General features: G+C 41.0%; 1 protein-coding gene across 1 annotated transcript in view; it reads right to left on the bottom strand.

Annotated features, from left to right (window-relative positions):
- LOC133440720 (uncharacterized) overlaps window positions 1-7,984 on the bottom strand; it is a 66,396-nt gene extending 58,412 nt beyond the window's left edge. The window contains exons 1-3 of the mRNA XM_061718039.1: window positions 7,496-7,984; window positions 5,216-5,438; window positions 3,766-5,048 (exon numbers count right to left, since the gene is read on the bottom strand). Of these exons, the coding sequence (XP_061574023.1) occupies window positions 3,766-5,048; window positions 5,216-5,438; window positions 7,496-7,984 (1,995 nt within the window). The remainder of the gene's footprint in view (window positions 1-3,765; window positions 5,049-5,215; window positions 5,439-7,495) is intronic.
- Between the last annotated feature and the right edge of the window lie 8,806 nt (window positions 7,985-16,790).

Genomic DNA, 16,790 nt, shown 5'->3' with positions numbered 1-16,790 from the left:
TGAAAAGTAAAAAAAGGGGGGGAAATATTGATAATTATATTGTTATTGTGAATCTTCTTTTTTCTTTTTTTAATGCCCTCAATAAAGATATCTATATAAAAAAAATGACTCTGGGGATATGATACCAAAAGCTCTTATTGTGTAGAAAAGATTTCATCCAGTTCCTTTTTTAAGTTTCCATTAATAAAATCTAAATCTATAGCTTGCAGGCCTCCATCTTTGAATTCTTTGGTCAGTTCAGTTTTCCTAAAGTAATTCATTTTCTTTCTCCAGATATAATCAAAGTTAACCTGATTAATCTTTTTGATTACGTTATTGGGAATAGACAAGGAGTTTGCTGGATAAATACATCTGGAGACAATTTCCATTTTGGTTAAGAAGATACAACCTAATAAACTGATGTCTCTTAATAACCAGGAGTTAAGTTTGGTTTGGCATTCATTAATTACCCTCCACACATTTTTATTTTCACGTTCTGCTGAATCTTTAGAGATGGAAATGCCAAGATATTTGACAACAGATTTTATAATAATAGGCATGTTTTACATAGTATTTTTATAGACTATATTTATATGGATATTGTGTAGATATAATAATAGCAATATTGTAAATTCGTAGAGTTATAAAGGGGTAGGAACTAGGAAAAAGTGTAGACTTCTTCCTACTCCTTTTTTCCAACATATGTGAATATGAAGATGTTACTGTTTATTTTGTATATACATGTTCGAAATAAAAATTCATTCATTGATAAAGTGTGAAATCTCAGTGTGGTCCAGAGTCTGAATGGAGCATGAAAGGCAGCACCAAGTAAACAGAACAACAAGTTAGTTCGGGATGTTTCCGAATCCCACATCAGCAGCTGCTTGAGCTGGGGAGTTTCCCATTTAGTTGGTTTGCTTCATCACCACGGCTTTTAACTGGAAACAAAGGGATCTTGTAGGAGTCATACTCATGTGTTCATTCATTCAACTTTCCAGGGTTACGTACCGACTCTGTGGAGTCTGATTTCAGGTTTCCAGGCGAGGTCCAACAGTCTGCGCTGACGGTCGAGCTCTTCTTCATACTCCAAGATGCTTTTTTCAAACACTGACAATATTTCTACAGCAGCTGCTGTTAGTCGCTGACCGATAAACTCTCTCAGATGATTCACCTTAGACATTGTTGAAGAGGAAAAAGAAAGGAAACAACAGAACCGTCCTCTCCTTCTTCTTCTCTAGGTTTAATGGCGGATCACAACCAACGTTATTAGGTTCTACCGCCACCTGCTGTACCGGAGTGTGTAACATCAGGATCATTATTACACCAGGTTACAGTCTAACTTAAAGGGGGGAAAAAGGAAATACCTAAATAAAATAAGATAACCACATTTAAATCTTATTATCTATCCCTGCATCTTTAAGAAAGACAAGGATTTCCTTATTTATATTTTATATGTTAAGCTTCTGATTGTTAATATCAATAAATAAAAGAAACATATTTTTTAATTAATGTGTACCTTATTATTTGTCATAAAACATTTATATTGATAAGAAACCTTTATTGCAATGGGCTTCAAAATAACACAAATGGTAAGTCTTTGAGACATTAAAACATTTAAATATCCAACTTAGTTTAGTTCAGCGCTTCCAGTCGGTGGATTTATTATTGACGTGCACATGCAGGACTCGTGAGTCACCGTTTGGCATTGAAATAAAAAAGTAAGTTAAGTCAGAGGGAAGGTAAACTTCGGATGGTACGACCAGAGGGAACACAGGGAAGGAAATGAGGATCAATTAACATGATTTTGGTGTGAAATATATAGATATACAAGACTCATTTAAAGCTGCAGTTTCCAACATTTAACCACTAGAGGGAATAAAGATCCCAAACTAACCCCCAAACTCAGAATGACGGTTCATTCCTGCATGAATCACCCACAGGTTTTCTGCAGGGGTTTGAAGCCTCTTTTTCCTCGTATTGTGGCAGGTTGGAATTATATAAAGCAAGAAGTTTAATGCGTAATTAGGGGCGTGACCCTTTGATTGGCATTAATTTGTCCAACCTGTAAATAAATACTTTTTCTAAGATCTTAGAAAATGTTGGGAGTAAAGAATCAGGCCTGTAATTAGTGAATTGGTGTCTGTCTCCAGTTCTGTACAGTGGGATGACTTTTGCAGTTTTCATTTTTTTTTGGAAATGTCTCAGTTCTGAGCGACTGATTACAGCTGTATGTCAGTTAACAATCCATCAATAACCTTTTTGACTATTGTCATATCACCACAGTCAGTTGACACCTTGTTTTTACATTTACTTACAATATCTATGATTTCTCTCTCCTCCACAGCTGTGAGAAACATTGAATCTGGATTTCTACTTATTAAGGTTTCCTTCCATCCATCAGCTGATCCAAGATCACACATTTTTCTGCCAGCTTTGGTCCAACACTCACAAAATACCTGTTAAAATTATTAACATCATTCATATCATTAACGACTTCATCGTTATTGGTTAAATATTGTGGATAATTAGTCTGTCTTGACCTTTTACGTTATTTTTAGTCCTTATTCATGGAGAAACATTTTCATTAAACCTTCTCCAGAGACCAACAGAGCAGATCATCTTTTTTTAACCCACATCAACTCCATGGTTCCTGACACAGTGGATTCCTATCAGTTTTCCTACCGTGCCAACAGATCAGTGGATGAAGCGATGGCTTCGGCTTCACTTCACCTTCCAACACCTGGACAGGATGAACACCTATGCACGGCTTCTGTCCCTGGATGTGTCATTTGATGAAGCCAAGACCAGTGAAATAACAAACTGGATCAAAATGACGTGATTGAGGAAGTTGAGGATAAAGGACAAAAGTGCATCTCCACTTTTCAACTTCATTTGATGACATTTCTCTTTCCACATTGTTTTCTGAGCTAAATGCTGGTTGTACTGATCACACTGTACCAATAATCTGCATCACTGACAACTTTCCTCTTGTTGATGCACTGAAGTCTTTTTTTATTTGTGTTTTTATTATTATTACGATAGATTGTTCACTCTTGGGTTTATGTTGAGCTTTTATAACTCACCACCAGGGGGCACTGCTGCTCTTTCTACATATGGAGAGAGTAATATTCCAGAATTATAAACAATAAAATAATTCATCCATCTAAAATGAAAACTTAATTACATTTTTCATGATTATTTCTGACTAAATATGAGTTGAGGTAAAAAGACATGTACTTGTAAATGGATGTCTGATAAAAAAGGGTTAAATCCAAAGTCTGTCCTCTTCCTGGAATCTGACCCCGATGATCCTCCCTCTTCTTCCTGCTCTCCAACCTGCAGATCTGCAGCTTCAACACGGATCTCAACATCAGCTTTAGAAGAAATCATGTGTCAGACGAGTTGTAAATTTAGATAACTTTATTTTATACATGTGATTAAATAATATTGTTAATTTCATATTATGTAAATAATATGAAAAACGTACATAAATATCTTGTAACTTTAGCTTATCTCTTAGCTGTCCATCGTGTACGATGACGACGCTTGCTCCAGGGCAGGGAAGGGGGATGGGGGGCGTCAGCGCTGTTGTCGCTGGTGCCACTTGATGTGGCTGTGGAGGCCGATGCGTGAGCCGCACATCCTTCCACAGGTGGGGCAGGGGAGCCCGGACGTTGGGGGAATGCCGGCTGTCCTCCGATGTCGTTGGGCACGTCTCTCAGACCTTCTCTGATGATTGCTGTCATCTATTTGTGTGATTGCCCTGACGCAAGTATCTCTCCAAACTAAGCGATCACACGCTAGAGTTTCCAGCTGAGTGGGGCTGATGGCAATGCGCTTCAGAAGGTCCTTGGTGTAGTCCTTGTAGCGTTTCTTTTGGCCACCAGCAGCACGCTTTGCGTCTTGTAATTGACCGTAGAGGACTTGGCGGGGCAGGCGGTGTTCAGGCAGTCGGATTGTATGACCTATCCACCGTAAGTGCCTTTTGGCCACAGCTGCTTCCATACAGCTGGAATTAGTGCTCTTCAGGATCTCTGAGTGAGGTACTTTATCTTCCCAGGACAGACCAAGGATTTTTTGAAGGCAACGGATGTGGAAGGCCTCCAGGTTTGTTATGTGCCTTCTGTATGGCGTCCATGTTTCTGCCCCGTAGAGCAAGGTGGACACGCACACTGCATTGTAAACTGCAACCTTGGTGCCGACCTTGAGGTTACGGTTTTCAAAAACCCTCCTGCGAAGCCGTCCAAAGGCTGATGAAGCTTTATTGATGCGGGTGTGTACGTCTGTGTCGAGGGAGCAGTGGGAGGATATTGTAGAGCCAAGGTAGGTGAAGTGTTCGACTGTTTTGAGTGGGATGCCGTTTATATGGAAGCTGTGGGGTGAGGGAGGTTGGGTAACAAGTTGGGACATGATTTCAGTTTTTTGTGTGTTGACCTGAAGACCGAAGGACTGGTAAAGAGTGGAAATTGTGTTGAGGGCATGCTGCATAGACTCTGGGCTGTGGGCTAAGACTGCGCAGTCATCTGCATATTGTAGCTCACAGATACGGCAAATCTTTGTCTTCGTATGGGCTTTGAGACGGCGGATGTTGAAAAGATTGCCGTCAAGGCGGTATTCAAGATGAACACCGTCTTTGTGATCCAAGGCACGATTGAAGAGAAAGGTGATGGCAGAAAGGAGGAGATTAAAAAGCACTGGTGCCAAGACACAGCCTTGCTTCACCCCGGTATTTACCTTGAAGGGCTCTGACTGGAGGTCTCCGGTGATTACTCTGGCTTGCATCCCAGTGTGCAGTTGCTGCAGCACGGACAGAAACTTGGGTGGTACCCCAAGTTTGTCCAGTTGTTTCCAGAGCATCTCACGGTTTATGGTGTCGAACGCTTTGCTGAGGTCAATAAAGGCTATATAGAGGTCTTTGCACTGTTCCCTGCTCTTCTCCAGTAGCTGCCTTAAGACAAAGACCATGTCGGTGGTCGACCTAGACTTCCGAAAACCACACTGCGTCTCTGGGAGAGCAGCTTCCGAGATGTGTTCCAGGCGCTTGAACATGATCTTTGCCAGCACTTTCCCTGCAATGGAGAGGAGGGAGATTCCACGACTGTTCCCACAGACTGCTCTGTCACCTTTGTTCTTGTAGATGACCACAATGTTGGCATCCTTCCAGTCTTGTGGGGGGTCTCATGTTCCCATATGTGTGTGATCAAGAGGTGTAGGCGGCGTGTAAGGAGGTACCCGCCGTTCTTGAAAACCTCTGCCGGGATGCCATCAGGTCCTGCACTTTTGTTGTTCTTCAAGTCTCTGATGGCTTGACGGGTCTCACAGAACTGTGGTGGGGAGTCAAGGTGCTCAACTGGTGGCAGGTCTGGCAGTCCATCCAGGATGTGAAGGTCGACAGGGTTTGCGTGATTGAGGAGAGTCTCGAAGTGATTTGCCCAGCGGCCAAGGATCTCAGGGCGGTCCTTGAAAAGGGTAGCTCCGTCAGCAGAACGGACAGGGACAATTGCCCGCTTCCTAGGGCCGTAGAGGGCTTTAATGGCATCATAAAATCCCTGGGTGTTATTGCAGTCTGCAAGGTTTTGGATCTCTTTGGCCTTCTGCACCCACCAGTTATCTTCCATGGCCCGGAGGCCACGTTGAGTCGCAGCTCTTGCTGCAACAAAGGTGGCTTTAAGGGAAGCAGATCCAGGGCAGGACAGGAGGGCTTTATGTGCATGGTGTTTTGCTTGAAGGAGTGATTGTATTTCAGTTGAGTTACAATCAAACCAGTCCTGGTGACGCTTCCTTGACGGGCCAAGCGCTGTTGAAGCTGCACTATGGATGGCATGACGCAGGGCTGGCCAGTCAGTGGGTTCCTCAGGGATCTGATCAAGGTTTCTTGCAAGTAACCGACGGAGGTTGTCTTTGGTGTCGGGGTTGTTTAGTGCTGAGCAGTTGAGTTTCTTGTTTGGAGCTGTCCTAGGGCGACGGGGCTGAATGTGCATGAAGAGTTTGGACCTGACCATGAGATGATCGGTCCAGCATTCTGCTCCGCGCATGACTCTAGTTATAAGAACATCCCGTCTGTCCTTTTGCCGGACAATTACATAATCCAGGAGGTGCCAATGCTTTGAACGGGGGTGTTGCCAGGTTGTTTTGAGCCTGTTTTTCATCTGGAAGATGGAGTTAGTAATTACCAGATGGTGTTCTGCACAGAGGGAGAGGAGCCGAAGCCCATTGTTGTTCATTTTCCCCACTCCATGTTGACCAATGACTTGCTTCCATACCAGGTGATCTCTGCCCACTCTAGCATTGAAATCTCCCAAGAGAATGATCTTGTCTGTTATTGGGGTTTTCTGTAAGATGGTGTCAAGTGCCCGGTAAAAGTCCTCTTTTAATACATAAAATACATAAATATCTTGTAACTTTAGCTTATATAGTTACAATAACAGCATGGATCATTTGAATTGCATTGTTTTGATTTAGTTTGTCCGATGAATTACACGATAATCTGATGTACGTGCAGCTCAGATTTTAAAAAGCGTAAACCCTTTTACAGTTTTCAGGGAACTATGTATAACATCACAATATATCGCAAAATGTGGATACTGCAATATCGTATTGTATCGTGATTCAAGTATCGTGATGTGTATCCCACATCACACTCATTTCCTCATTCATTTGCAAACCAAATGTTCTAAATCAATAAAAACATTTTAAAGGGGAAATAAAAGCAAACCGTATCTGACTGCACTGACTTCTGAAATCTTCAAGGTTTTTTGTTTAATGCTGCAGATATTAAAGTTTATAAAATGGTGACAGATGGTTGGCTGTTCTGTTTCTGACGTGTTGATGGTTGCGTTTCTTCTTTTGTCCTCGTTTCTCTGAAGTTTCTTCATGTTTTCAGAGGAACGTTGTAAAAACTGAACATGTAAATATATCAAACTTGGACTAACCTCTGAACGGAGTAGATGGAGAGAGTTTAACAACATCGAGCTGCAGATTAACTTTACAAAGGGAATGTAAGTGAAGAAGAAAAAGACTTTGTAGATGAACGAAATAAACGTTTAAAGAAACTTCAGCAAATACTAACAGCTCTTTATTTGCACCGTGGAGACGGCAAGTTACCAAGAGCAACAAATAACAATTTTAAGAAGGAACAAGGATTCAAACAAACTCAATGCAAAAAAGTACACAACCACATCGTTCCCTCTGCGTCAAGTTGACGGAGAAGCATAAATCAGTGTTGAACCTGCAACCCTTGTGGGGAGGGGATTAGGCTCATCAGCCACAGGAGGTGGTGGTTGGACTTCTGTGGGTTCTTCTTCTGTGGGTCAGACAGGAGTGAACAGCTGCCCCCGGAGGACGATGACATGAGCTTCATTTGTCACGAGTCACCAGACTTCTCCTCCGGGTGATTTTTCATGTGACTCAGCAAACCCATTCTGCGGCTAAAACCTTTGTTGCACGTCTTGCACAAATATCGCTTCTCGCCCGTGTGCGTGTTTATGTGGCTTTTAAGATGTGATAATCTAGTAAAGGTTTTACTGCAGGTGTTGCACAGGTACGGCCTTTCGCCGGAGTGGGTCCTCGAGTGAACCACCAGGTTGTAACGTTCTGTGTAACTTTTTCCACATGTTTTGCAGATGTAGGGCTTCTCGCCCGTGTGCGTGGTTATGTGGCGTTTAAGATGTGATGAGTTTATAAACGATTTTCCGCCGATGTTACACAGGTACCGCCTTTCGCCGGTGTGGATCCTCGAGTGAACCAGCAGGTGGGAATCTTGCCTGTAACTCTTTCCACATGTTTTGCAGATGTAGGGCTTCTCACCCGTGTGCGTGGTTATGTGGCGTCTAAGATCCCATAAATTAGTAAAGGTTTTGCTGCAGGTGTTGCACGGGTACGGCCTTTCACCGGTGTGGGTCCTCGAGTGAATCACCAGGGTGGAACGTTGCGTGTAATTCTTTCCACATGTTTTGCAGATATAGAGCTTCTCGCCCTTGTGGATCATTTTATGCTTCTTGAGCATTGATGATTTTCTAAACGATTTTCCGCAGGTGTTGCACAGGTACGGCCTTTCGCCAGTGTGGATCTTCATGTGATCCATTAAAATACTACTTTTACTGAACTCTTTCCTGCAAGTGCTGCAAGAAAATGCCTTCTTCCCCGTGTGGGTCCTGGTCAGCTTTGATTTACAGTTGCTGTCTGACGGGACAGCAGCATCTTCGTGGTCACCGTGTCGTCTCATTGGCTCCGGATCTGCAGTTTTACTGGAGTCTGAGCGTAAACTTTCAGTTCCTTCCTCATCTTTGTTTTGAGCTTCAGGAGAAGTGTGCAACAGCAGCTGGACACAGTTTGGTCCTGGTTCACCATTTTCAATTCTCACATCAGCGACATTGACCAATTAGACATCCACCTCTACGTCCTCGTGCTTCATCTCCTGACCGCTGGAGTCTTCCTCCAGTTCTGTAGTCTGTGGATGCCCTGGTTCCTCCTGGTCCGGGCTGCAGCTCCTCTCCAGGTTATCCAGGTGCTGGTCACTGAAAACCCCGTCCTCCTCCACCTTACAAACATTTTCTTGTGGGAGTTCTGGAATTACAAAAAGGGACAAAAAGATAGGATTATAACAAGTCAAAATTGCTTCCCAGTGTTTGGTTGTATTTGTGAGGTTTAAACTTTGTCCTTAATCTTCAGTCTTCCTCTTCATCTATGTTGTATATATTTGAAAACAAGTGCATTACTCTGTGTGACCATTAGGCGGCACTGTGACTGTACTCTTGTGTTACTGCTTTGGTATCGAGACAGTTGAAGAATAAAGTTGTTGTTCTAGAAATGGCTTCTTCCGCGTCATATATAACGATCTAACTACAAGTACTGCATATCAACACCTACTGTATATGAGCATCCTCCAACCATCGTGTTTTTTTCCAGTGTCATCTCACATCTTGCTAGTTCTAGTTCTAAGTTATAGAGTGTATAACAAAATAAATGTTGACCGGTTTGACATGCAGGTTGATGACATCCTATGGGATGATGGATACACCCATGATGATGTTGAACAAGCATATCAGTCATTTTTCAAGTCTTACAACAGGTGCTTTCCTCTTGTCAGCAAAAAAGCAAACAAGGTCTCTGCATTTAGAAAACCCTGGTTTACACCAGATCTCCATAAGTCTCTGAAAGCTAAGAATAGATTGTATAAGAAATTCACCAGTAATTCATCCCCAATTAATATAGAAAATGATAAGACATTTCGTAACAATTATAATCATCTTGTTAGAACTGCCAAGAAAAATAACTTTTCCGACAAATTCAATGAGGCTTCTAATAACATAAAAACTACCTGGGGAGTCATTAACCAGCTTCTAACTATGAATAAGTCTACAGCCACTCTTCCATCTCAATTTGTTGATGAAAATAGAGTCTACTCTGACCCATCTGACATTGCATATGTTTTTAACAATTATTTTGTTAATATTGGTACAGTTCTTTCAGAAAGGATAACTCTTATAGCCGGGTCTCCATCTGAGTTTCTGACAGGTTCCCATCCTTCTATTCAGAGCTTCAAGCCTCCTACAGAGATGGAAATCTTGGACATAATTATGTGCCTGAAAGACTCAGCTGCTGGTCATGATGAGGTCAGATCTAACTTAATTATGAAAACTAGACATTCAATTGCTAAGTCTTGACCCATATTTTCACCAAATCTCTAGAAACTGGAATAATACCCAATTACCTCAAAATTGCCAAAGTAGTCCCTGTTTACAAATCTGGAGACCATAGTGTATTTAGTAACTACCGGTCCATTTCTGTTCTCCCAGGTTTCTTAAAGGGGACCTATTATGAAAAACACACTTTTTCTTGTTTTAACATATATAAAGTGGTCTCCCCTCACCCTGCCAACACAGAAAAGATGATACCCCATGAAAATCTGCAAGGTCTGCTCCCCCCCACCTTACAGAGTCCCCCAGTGTCATGTGGTTTCTGTGAGCCGTTTAGATTTGTGCATTTTCTTTACATCACCAAAATGCAAACCACGCCCTCGGTCTCCTCCGCTGCTGAAACCACGCCCACAACCAGCTCAGCCGGCCGCTCGAGCTTCCGCCATTGTTCAGCAGCGGTGGCTGCTGAACAGCGAGGGGGAGTAGAAATGAGATTTTGCATCGACATTTACCCTCATAAAAGGATCAGATCCCACAGCACGGACCCGGTAACTGACACGAGTCAGCGGTAAGTTCCGTTTTTTTTATGTCATTTATATTTGTATGATCTTTGCATGGGCTAAGTATTTAGCTTAGCTCCGGAGCACCGGGGCCGCATACGGAGCTGCGGGGGCTGCTCACGGACCGGACCGTCGAGGAGCCCCCGGGTTCGGAACTCCGAACCCGGAGCTCCGAGCCCGGAGATCCGAACCCGCCGGCTCCGGGGGAACCGGCTCCGGGGAGCCGGCCCCCCGGGCTCGGGGCTCTATTAGTACCGTAATACATTTTTCTTCTGTGGTTTCAGATCTTCCAAGCACCTGGAGCTGTTCACATTCAGAAGACGCACGGTCCTTCCTTGAGCCAGCAATAGTGCATACATTTTATTTATATATTTTAACAATAAAGTTGCCATTTGTGAAAATTCAGTGTTGTGATTTCTTTACAGTTACATGATTCATTTGTCTTGTAACATAAGAAGTGAAATGATGAGGAATTGGAGTAAATAACCGTGGTGTACCTGTTTAGAATTAAATTCAATCTTCCTGTTTGAAGACGAGGTGACTAAAGGCTGATTTATGGTTCCGCGTTACACCAACGCAGAGCCTACGGCGTAGGGTACGTGTCGATTTAACGCAGAGCCGTGGACACGCTTTGCTACGCAGCAGCAGCACTTCTCCCCGGAGGGACGCTTTGTCTCCTCCCCTGCTACACGTCATTCAAACAGCCAATCAGCGCAGAGCCTCATTATCATAGCCCCCCCTTCCCTTAGAATGGAGCACAGAAAAAGGGGTTAGAAGCGGTAAAACTATAGACACGGCCCACAGGCTGGATTTCTGATGTATGTAGAAAAAACAAGCTTTAGATTGTTTTTAAGACATTCAAGGCCTGTTTAAAATATACATTAAATGCCATAATATGTCCCCTTTAAAGATCCTGGAGAAACGGGTCTATAACAGAATGATGAAACATTTGCAGGACTGTAATAAACTGTAAAAACACCAATATGGATTTAGGAAAAATCCTTCTACAGAAATGGCTATAATTCAATTGGTTGATAAAATTCACACTGCAATCAATAAAAATGAATACACTTTGGGAATCTTTCTTGATTTATCCAAAGCTTTTGACACAGTTAATTTTGATATTCTTCTTCAAAAATTACTACACTATGAATTTGCTGGAATCACTCATGTGTGGCTTTTCAATTATATTGATAACCGTCAGTAATTTGTCATCATTGACCTTAAATCATCAGAGAGGGCCGCCTTAAAATGCGGGGTCCCCCAGGGGTCTATACTAGGGCCCCTGTTATTTTTGATTTATATAAATGATTTGGCCGCAGCCTCGTCCTCCTTGTTTCCTGTACTTTTTGCTGATGATACAAACGTATTTATTTCACATAATGATTTTCATCTTTAATGGGAAAGGCAAACCATGATTTACAAAACATTTCAAAATGGTTTAAAATTAACAAACTATCACTGAATATAAAAAAAATCTAATTTTATTATATTTACATCAAAAAATTAAATATATTGTAAATCTAACAACGGTCTGTCTATAGGAGATGACCCGCTCACCCAGGTTACATCAACAACCTTCCTTGGTGTAATTATCCATGAAAGTTTAAGCTGGAAAAACCACATCAACCATGTCTGTAAAAAAATATCTAAATCTATTGGTATTATTGGCAAATTCCATTGTTTGGTGAAGGAAAATTGTCTCCCAACTCTTTATTATAGCTTGATATATCCATATCTCATTTACTGTAATAGTATTGGGGGAGCTACCTACAACACACATGTTCATAAACTTAACATGTTGTAAAAAAAAGATTGTGCAGGATTGCCACACACAGTAATTGGTCTGCTCATTCTGCCCCTCTTTTCAAACAACTCAATATTTTACCCATCTTTAAGTTAAATACATATCAACCCTGCAATTTTATTTTCAAAGTATTGTTCCTTCCAGTTTCATTTTCTTTGCCATGTAAAGATTTTTTTCAGTTCAACAGTGATATGCACCATTTTAATACAAGACAGGCTAATCATTTAAATCTCCTGAAGTTCCGTACTGGTTTGTGTCAGTTCTCCATCAGATACAGTTATGGAACACCTACAGCAATCTCGTCTACCTCTACTTCATTCAATCATTTTAAACGTAAACTCAGGACACATTTAATTGATCAGATTACCTAATGATATTTCTAGATTTGTTATTTTTTCTTTAATCATGTAGATACCATGTATTCTATTCATGCTGCTGTTTATTTGCTTTGTCTTTGTTTTTAGACTGCAATCATGTATTCTGCATATTTTAAATCTTTGTACAATATTTTGCTGTATTTTACAGGTAGAGGCCTCGTATAAGCCCCTTGGGCTTTTTGCCTCAGCCTAGCACATTACCAATCTCTCTTTTACATTTGTATGTTACTTGTTCTGTTTTTATACTGTGATGAATTAATGAATCTAAAAAAGCGGTGATCTATATCTTTTCTACAGAATAAAGGATTAAGTGTAAAGTGTGAAATATGAGTCTGGTCCAGAGTCTGAATGGACCATGAAAGGCAGCACCAAGTAAACAGAACAACAAGTTAGTTCGGGATGTTTCCGAATCCCACATCAGCAGCTGCTTGAGCTGGGGAGTTTCCCATTTAGTTGGTTTGCTTCATCACCACGGCTTTTAACTGGAAACAAAGGGATCTTGTCAGAGCCGGATTAACGCAAAGGCAGACTAGGCACGTGCCTAGGGCCCGACAGGGGGGGGGGGGCAGACAGAGGGACAAAAAAAAAAAATTTTTTTTTTTTTTTGTCTGCACACATATTAATGGTTGATAACATGCCGGTAAAAACCTAAGGCATATATATATATGTGCATTATTACTATATTTAGTATACATACATATATATATACGCATACATGCGCACAGGGCCGCCGCAAGGGATGTGCGAACCGTGCGACCGCACGGGGCCTGGCGCCCCAAGGGGCCTGGCGCTATGGGCCGTTTTTTTTTCCCCAATTTTTTATTTTTTTTTTCCTTATAAATATCAACAGTCACGTTCCATTACAGACCTAAATGTGTACTAGTCTGCGCATATCAATAAATATATGTGCAATGATGACGGTGTCTGTTGTTCAATACAACTGATCAGACCAAGCGCAGACACAAGCTGCTCTGATCCAGACGGTAGAGTTGGAACAAACTGTCACACAATGTCGAGAGAACGAGACAGATTCAGGAAATTTCCATCAGGGGATGAAAAAAGAAAAAAACAAAAGAAAATGGAAGAGTTTAATGCCTCTCTGAAAGGCACGTTTGATAAATTTGTTACAAAAATCACCGATCCGACCGGGTCTCAAGCAGCCATGGGGCCCCGCGTCGAGGCAAGAGATGATGATGAGGCAGGGGAAGGTATCCAGTATTTTGCTAATTGGAGAGTTAAAATTGCGCATATAGACACCCGATCCGACCCGAAAAACCCAAAAATTTTGCGCGCGCTCGCTACGCTCACGCGCAAGGGCCCCCCTGGCTATTTCACACAGGGCCTCGCAAATCTCTCAAACGGCTCTGCATACGCATACACATACATACATACATATACACATACAGACATACGGTACATACTACAGCACACTTTGTCTTACTGCAAATTGTATTGGTCTTTGTAGATTTTACTTCTTATTTAACTATTCAATTTAATCAACACATTTAATTAAGATTTTCTGCAAAATGCTCACAATCGATAAGATAAGGATAATTTAATAGCATTTAATAGAGCATTGTAATAACGTATAAATAATACAAATCTAAAAATAGTCTGATAGACTGTTTAATATACAACACATGACTTATTTTGGAATACAAAGAACCAACTTGACTATGACTTTGCTATGTAAAATGTGAATTAAGTTTTATTAGTAACTTTGGTAAGTTTAAGATTTCATAAATAACATCGATGGAGGGGGGCCCAAAAATCACAGGCTGCCTAGTGTAGTCCATTTATTTAATCCGGCTCTGGTCCCAGCTCGTACATCCTGTCTCTTAAAGCGTTCCTTTCTACCTCATACTTGCCACATTTAAGAATCACATGCTCTACATTCTCTGTGACATCACACTCATCACATTTATCACACACGGACTTTGACATTAAATACAGAGTTGATTTTAAACTAGTATGACCTAATCTCAGAGGTGGAAAAAGTACAAAAATATTGTACTTAAGTAAAAGTACAAATTTTCTGCTTGAAAATTACTTAAGTAAAAGTAAAAAGTACCCATTAAGAAAATTACTTAAGTAAAAGTATAAAAGTACCTCAACTTAAATATAATAAAGTACAAAAAGTACATGGGTTAAAATGTACTTAAGTACAAAAGTAAAAAGTACAAAGTACAAAGTACAAAGTACAAAATTCAAAGTACAAAATTATTTTCAAAAGGATTGCAAAGAAATGAAGAATCCAAGAATTTGCTTACAACTCTAAATAATGGTGATATTATTCTGACCCCTTAGTGTTTGTTTCCATTACCCCATTTTAATTTCTCCCTTTGCTCATCACTGCTGCTGTACCCCAGTGGCCCCGCTGACAGGTTCACCCCCAGCCTGTAGTAGCCTATGCAGTGACAACATTAAGCAACCCCAGCTGATAAAGGATGAGACTTTTGAACTTTTAAATGCCAAAACCACCTTAGAAGGGGTGGAATCAAAGAATGGTGCGCATGGACACGCGTGGGCTGCCGCTCAAGGCTGATTTATGGTTCCGCGTTACACCAACGTACCCTACGGCGAGGCTCTGCGTCGATTTAACGCGGAACCATAATTCAGGCTTCAGTCCTCCTCGGTACTCGACGCGACGGTGGTTCCTCCGGCCTTCCGGCCCGCCTCTGCGGCGCAACTCTCCCGGGAGCTGCGGCTCCTTCTCGGTATATTCACGCACCCCCTTCCTTCCCGTCCGCCTTATGGTTCCGCGTTAAATCGACGCACACCTTACGCCGTAGGCTACGGCGTACAGTGTGCGTCGCCGCGTACCTTACGCTGTAGCTCTGCGCCGGTGTAACGCGGAACCATAAATCAGCCCCGCTGTGCTGTTCTTTAATTTGTAGCGAGTAACGACGTGTCCAATTTTAAATGTAGCGGATTAAAAGTACGATTATTTCCTTGAAAATGTAACGAAGTAAAAATAAAAGTACAGAAAAATGAAAGTATCAATAAAAGTACAAATTCTCAAAAATCTTACTTAAGTAAAATAACGAAGTACTTGTAGTTCGTTACTTTACACCACTGCCTAATCTTAATCTAGAAATGATGACTTCCTCTCTCCTACACTTTCCTTTGAAAACCTTCACGTTAATTGACTTCTGTATGTTATAAAAATGTCTCCCTTTTACACCGTTGTCCCACACCTTCTGCCATGAATCCCTCACTGCCTTTCTAATTCATGATTTTGCTTCACCTTTACCAAAAGGAATTTCCATAATTACCTCACTACTCAATTTCAATGCTCTTTTAGCAATATTGTCTGCTTTCTCATTGCCATCAACACCCATGTGGGCAGGAACCCAACAAAACTGCACAGTAATTCCAGTTCTGCATAACCTCCACAACACCATTAATATTTCCAACACTAGATCTTCTCTTGTTGTTTTCTTTGAAGTCAAACTCTGAAGGGCTGCAGTGGAGTCTGAACAAATGACATAGTTCCTTCTCGCAGTCACAGTAAGTATTTCATTTACCAATGAAAGTAATTAGAACAAAATGCATACAACATTCTTTTCATCACTGGTTTACTACGACTTCTGTCATTTAGCAGACGCTTTTATCCAAAGTGATTTACATCTGAGAAAACAACACAAGCAAGAAGGTTTAGAAAGAGTTTTATTTTTTCCGACACAATGAGAGCTGACGCAATTTATATGATAAGCTTCTGATTGTTAATATCAATATATAAAATAAAAATATTTTTTAATTCATGTGTTCTTTATTATTTGTCATGAAACATTTATGTTGTTAAGAAACTTTTATTGCAATGGGCTTCAAAATAATACACATGGTAAGTCTTTGAGACATTAAAACATTTAAATATCAATGTAAAAACCACTAGAGACTGGTTAGCTGAGGAGTTGGCCCGCTACAGGGTGTTCGATAAGAAATTCAGCCAGAGATGTCGAATTAGTAATTTGTGCAGTTTATTCTGCAGCTGGTATATGATATGCGGTTCTGTAATACAAACAATAAATAATGTATATTAAGTATATACATCTGTGTAATAACCAAATTAAACATCTATATTAAATAACATATAACTAGATGAAGACACAGACACTTTCCTATCAGTGTTACATCTAGCATTACCATAATAGAAATGAACTACCAGCATATATTAGTAATAATAAAATAAACAGTGATGTAAACATTGCTCTGCTCCTTTAACAGCCAACTCAATTGAACATAACACATGATTAATTAACTACAGTAACTACAGACTACACATCATGAACAAAACGTAAAGTAATAAATGCAACTCTCTCATGCAATAAACATTTACTCACGTTTGATACACACATAACGTTGCAGTCCACAGAAACAATCAACACATGTACTGCATTCCTCGCGGTCTGCTTCTACAGCTGCCTGG

Source organism: Cololabis saira, chromosome 3 (assembly GCF_033807715.1).
Source record: "Cololabis saira isolate AMF1-May2022 chromosome 3, fColSai1.1, whole genome shotgun sequence".
NCBI lineage: Eukaryota > Metazoa > Chordata > Actinopteri > Beloniformes > Belonidae > Cololabis > Cololabis saira.
This window is presented reverse-complemented; position numbering and strand designations above follow the sequence as displayed.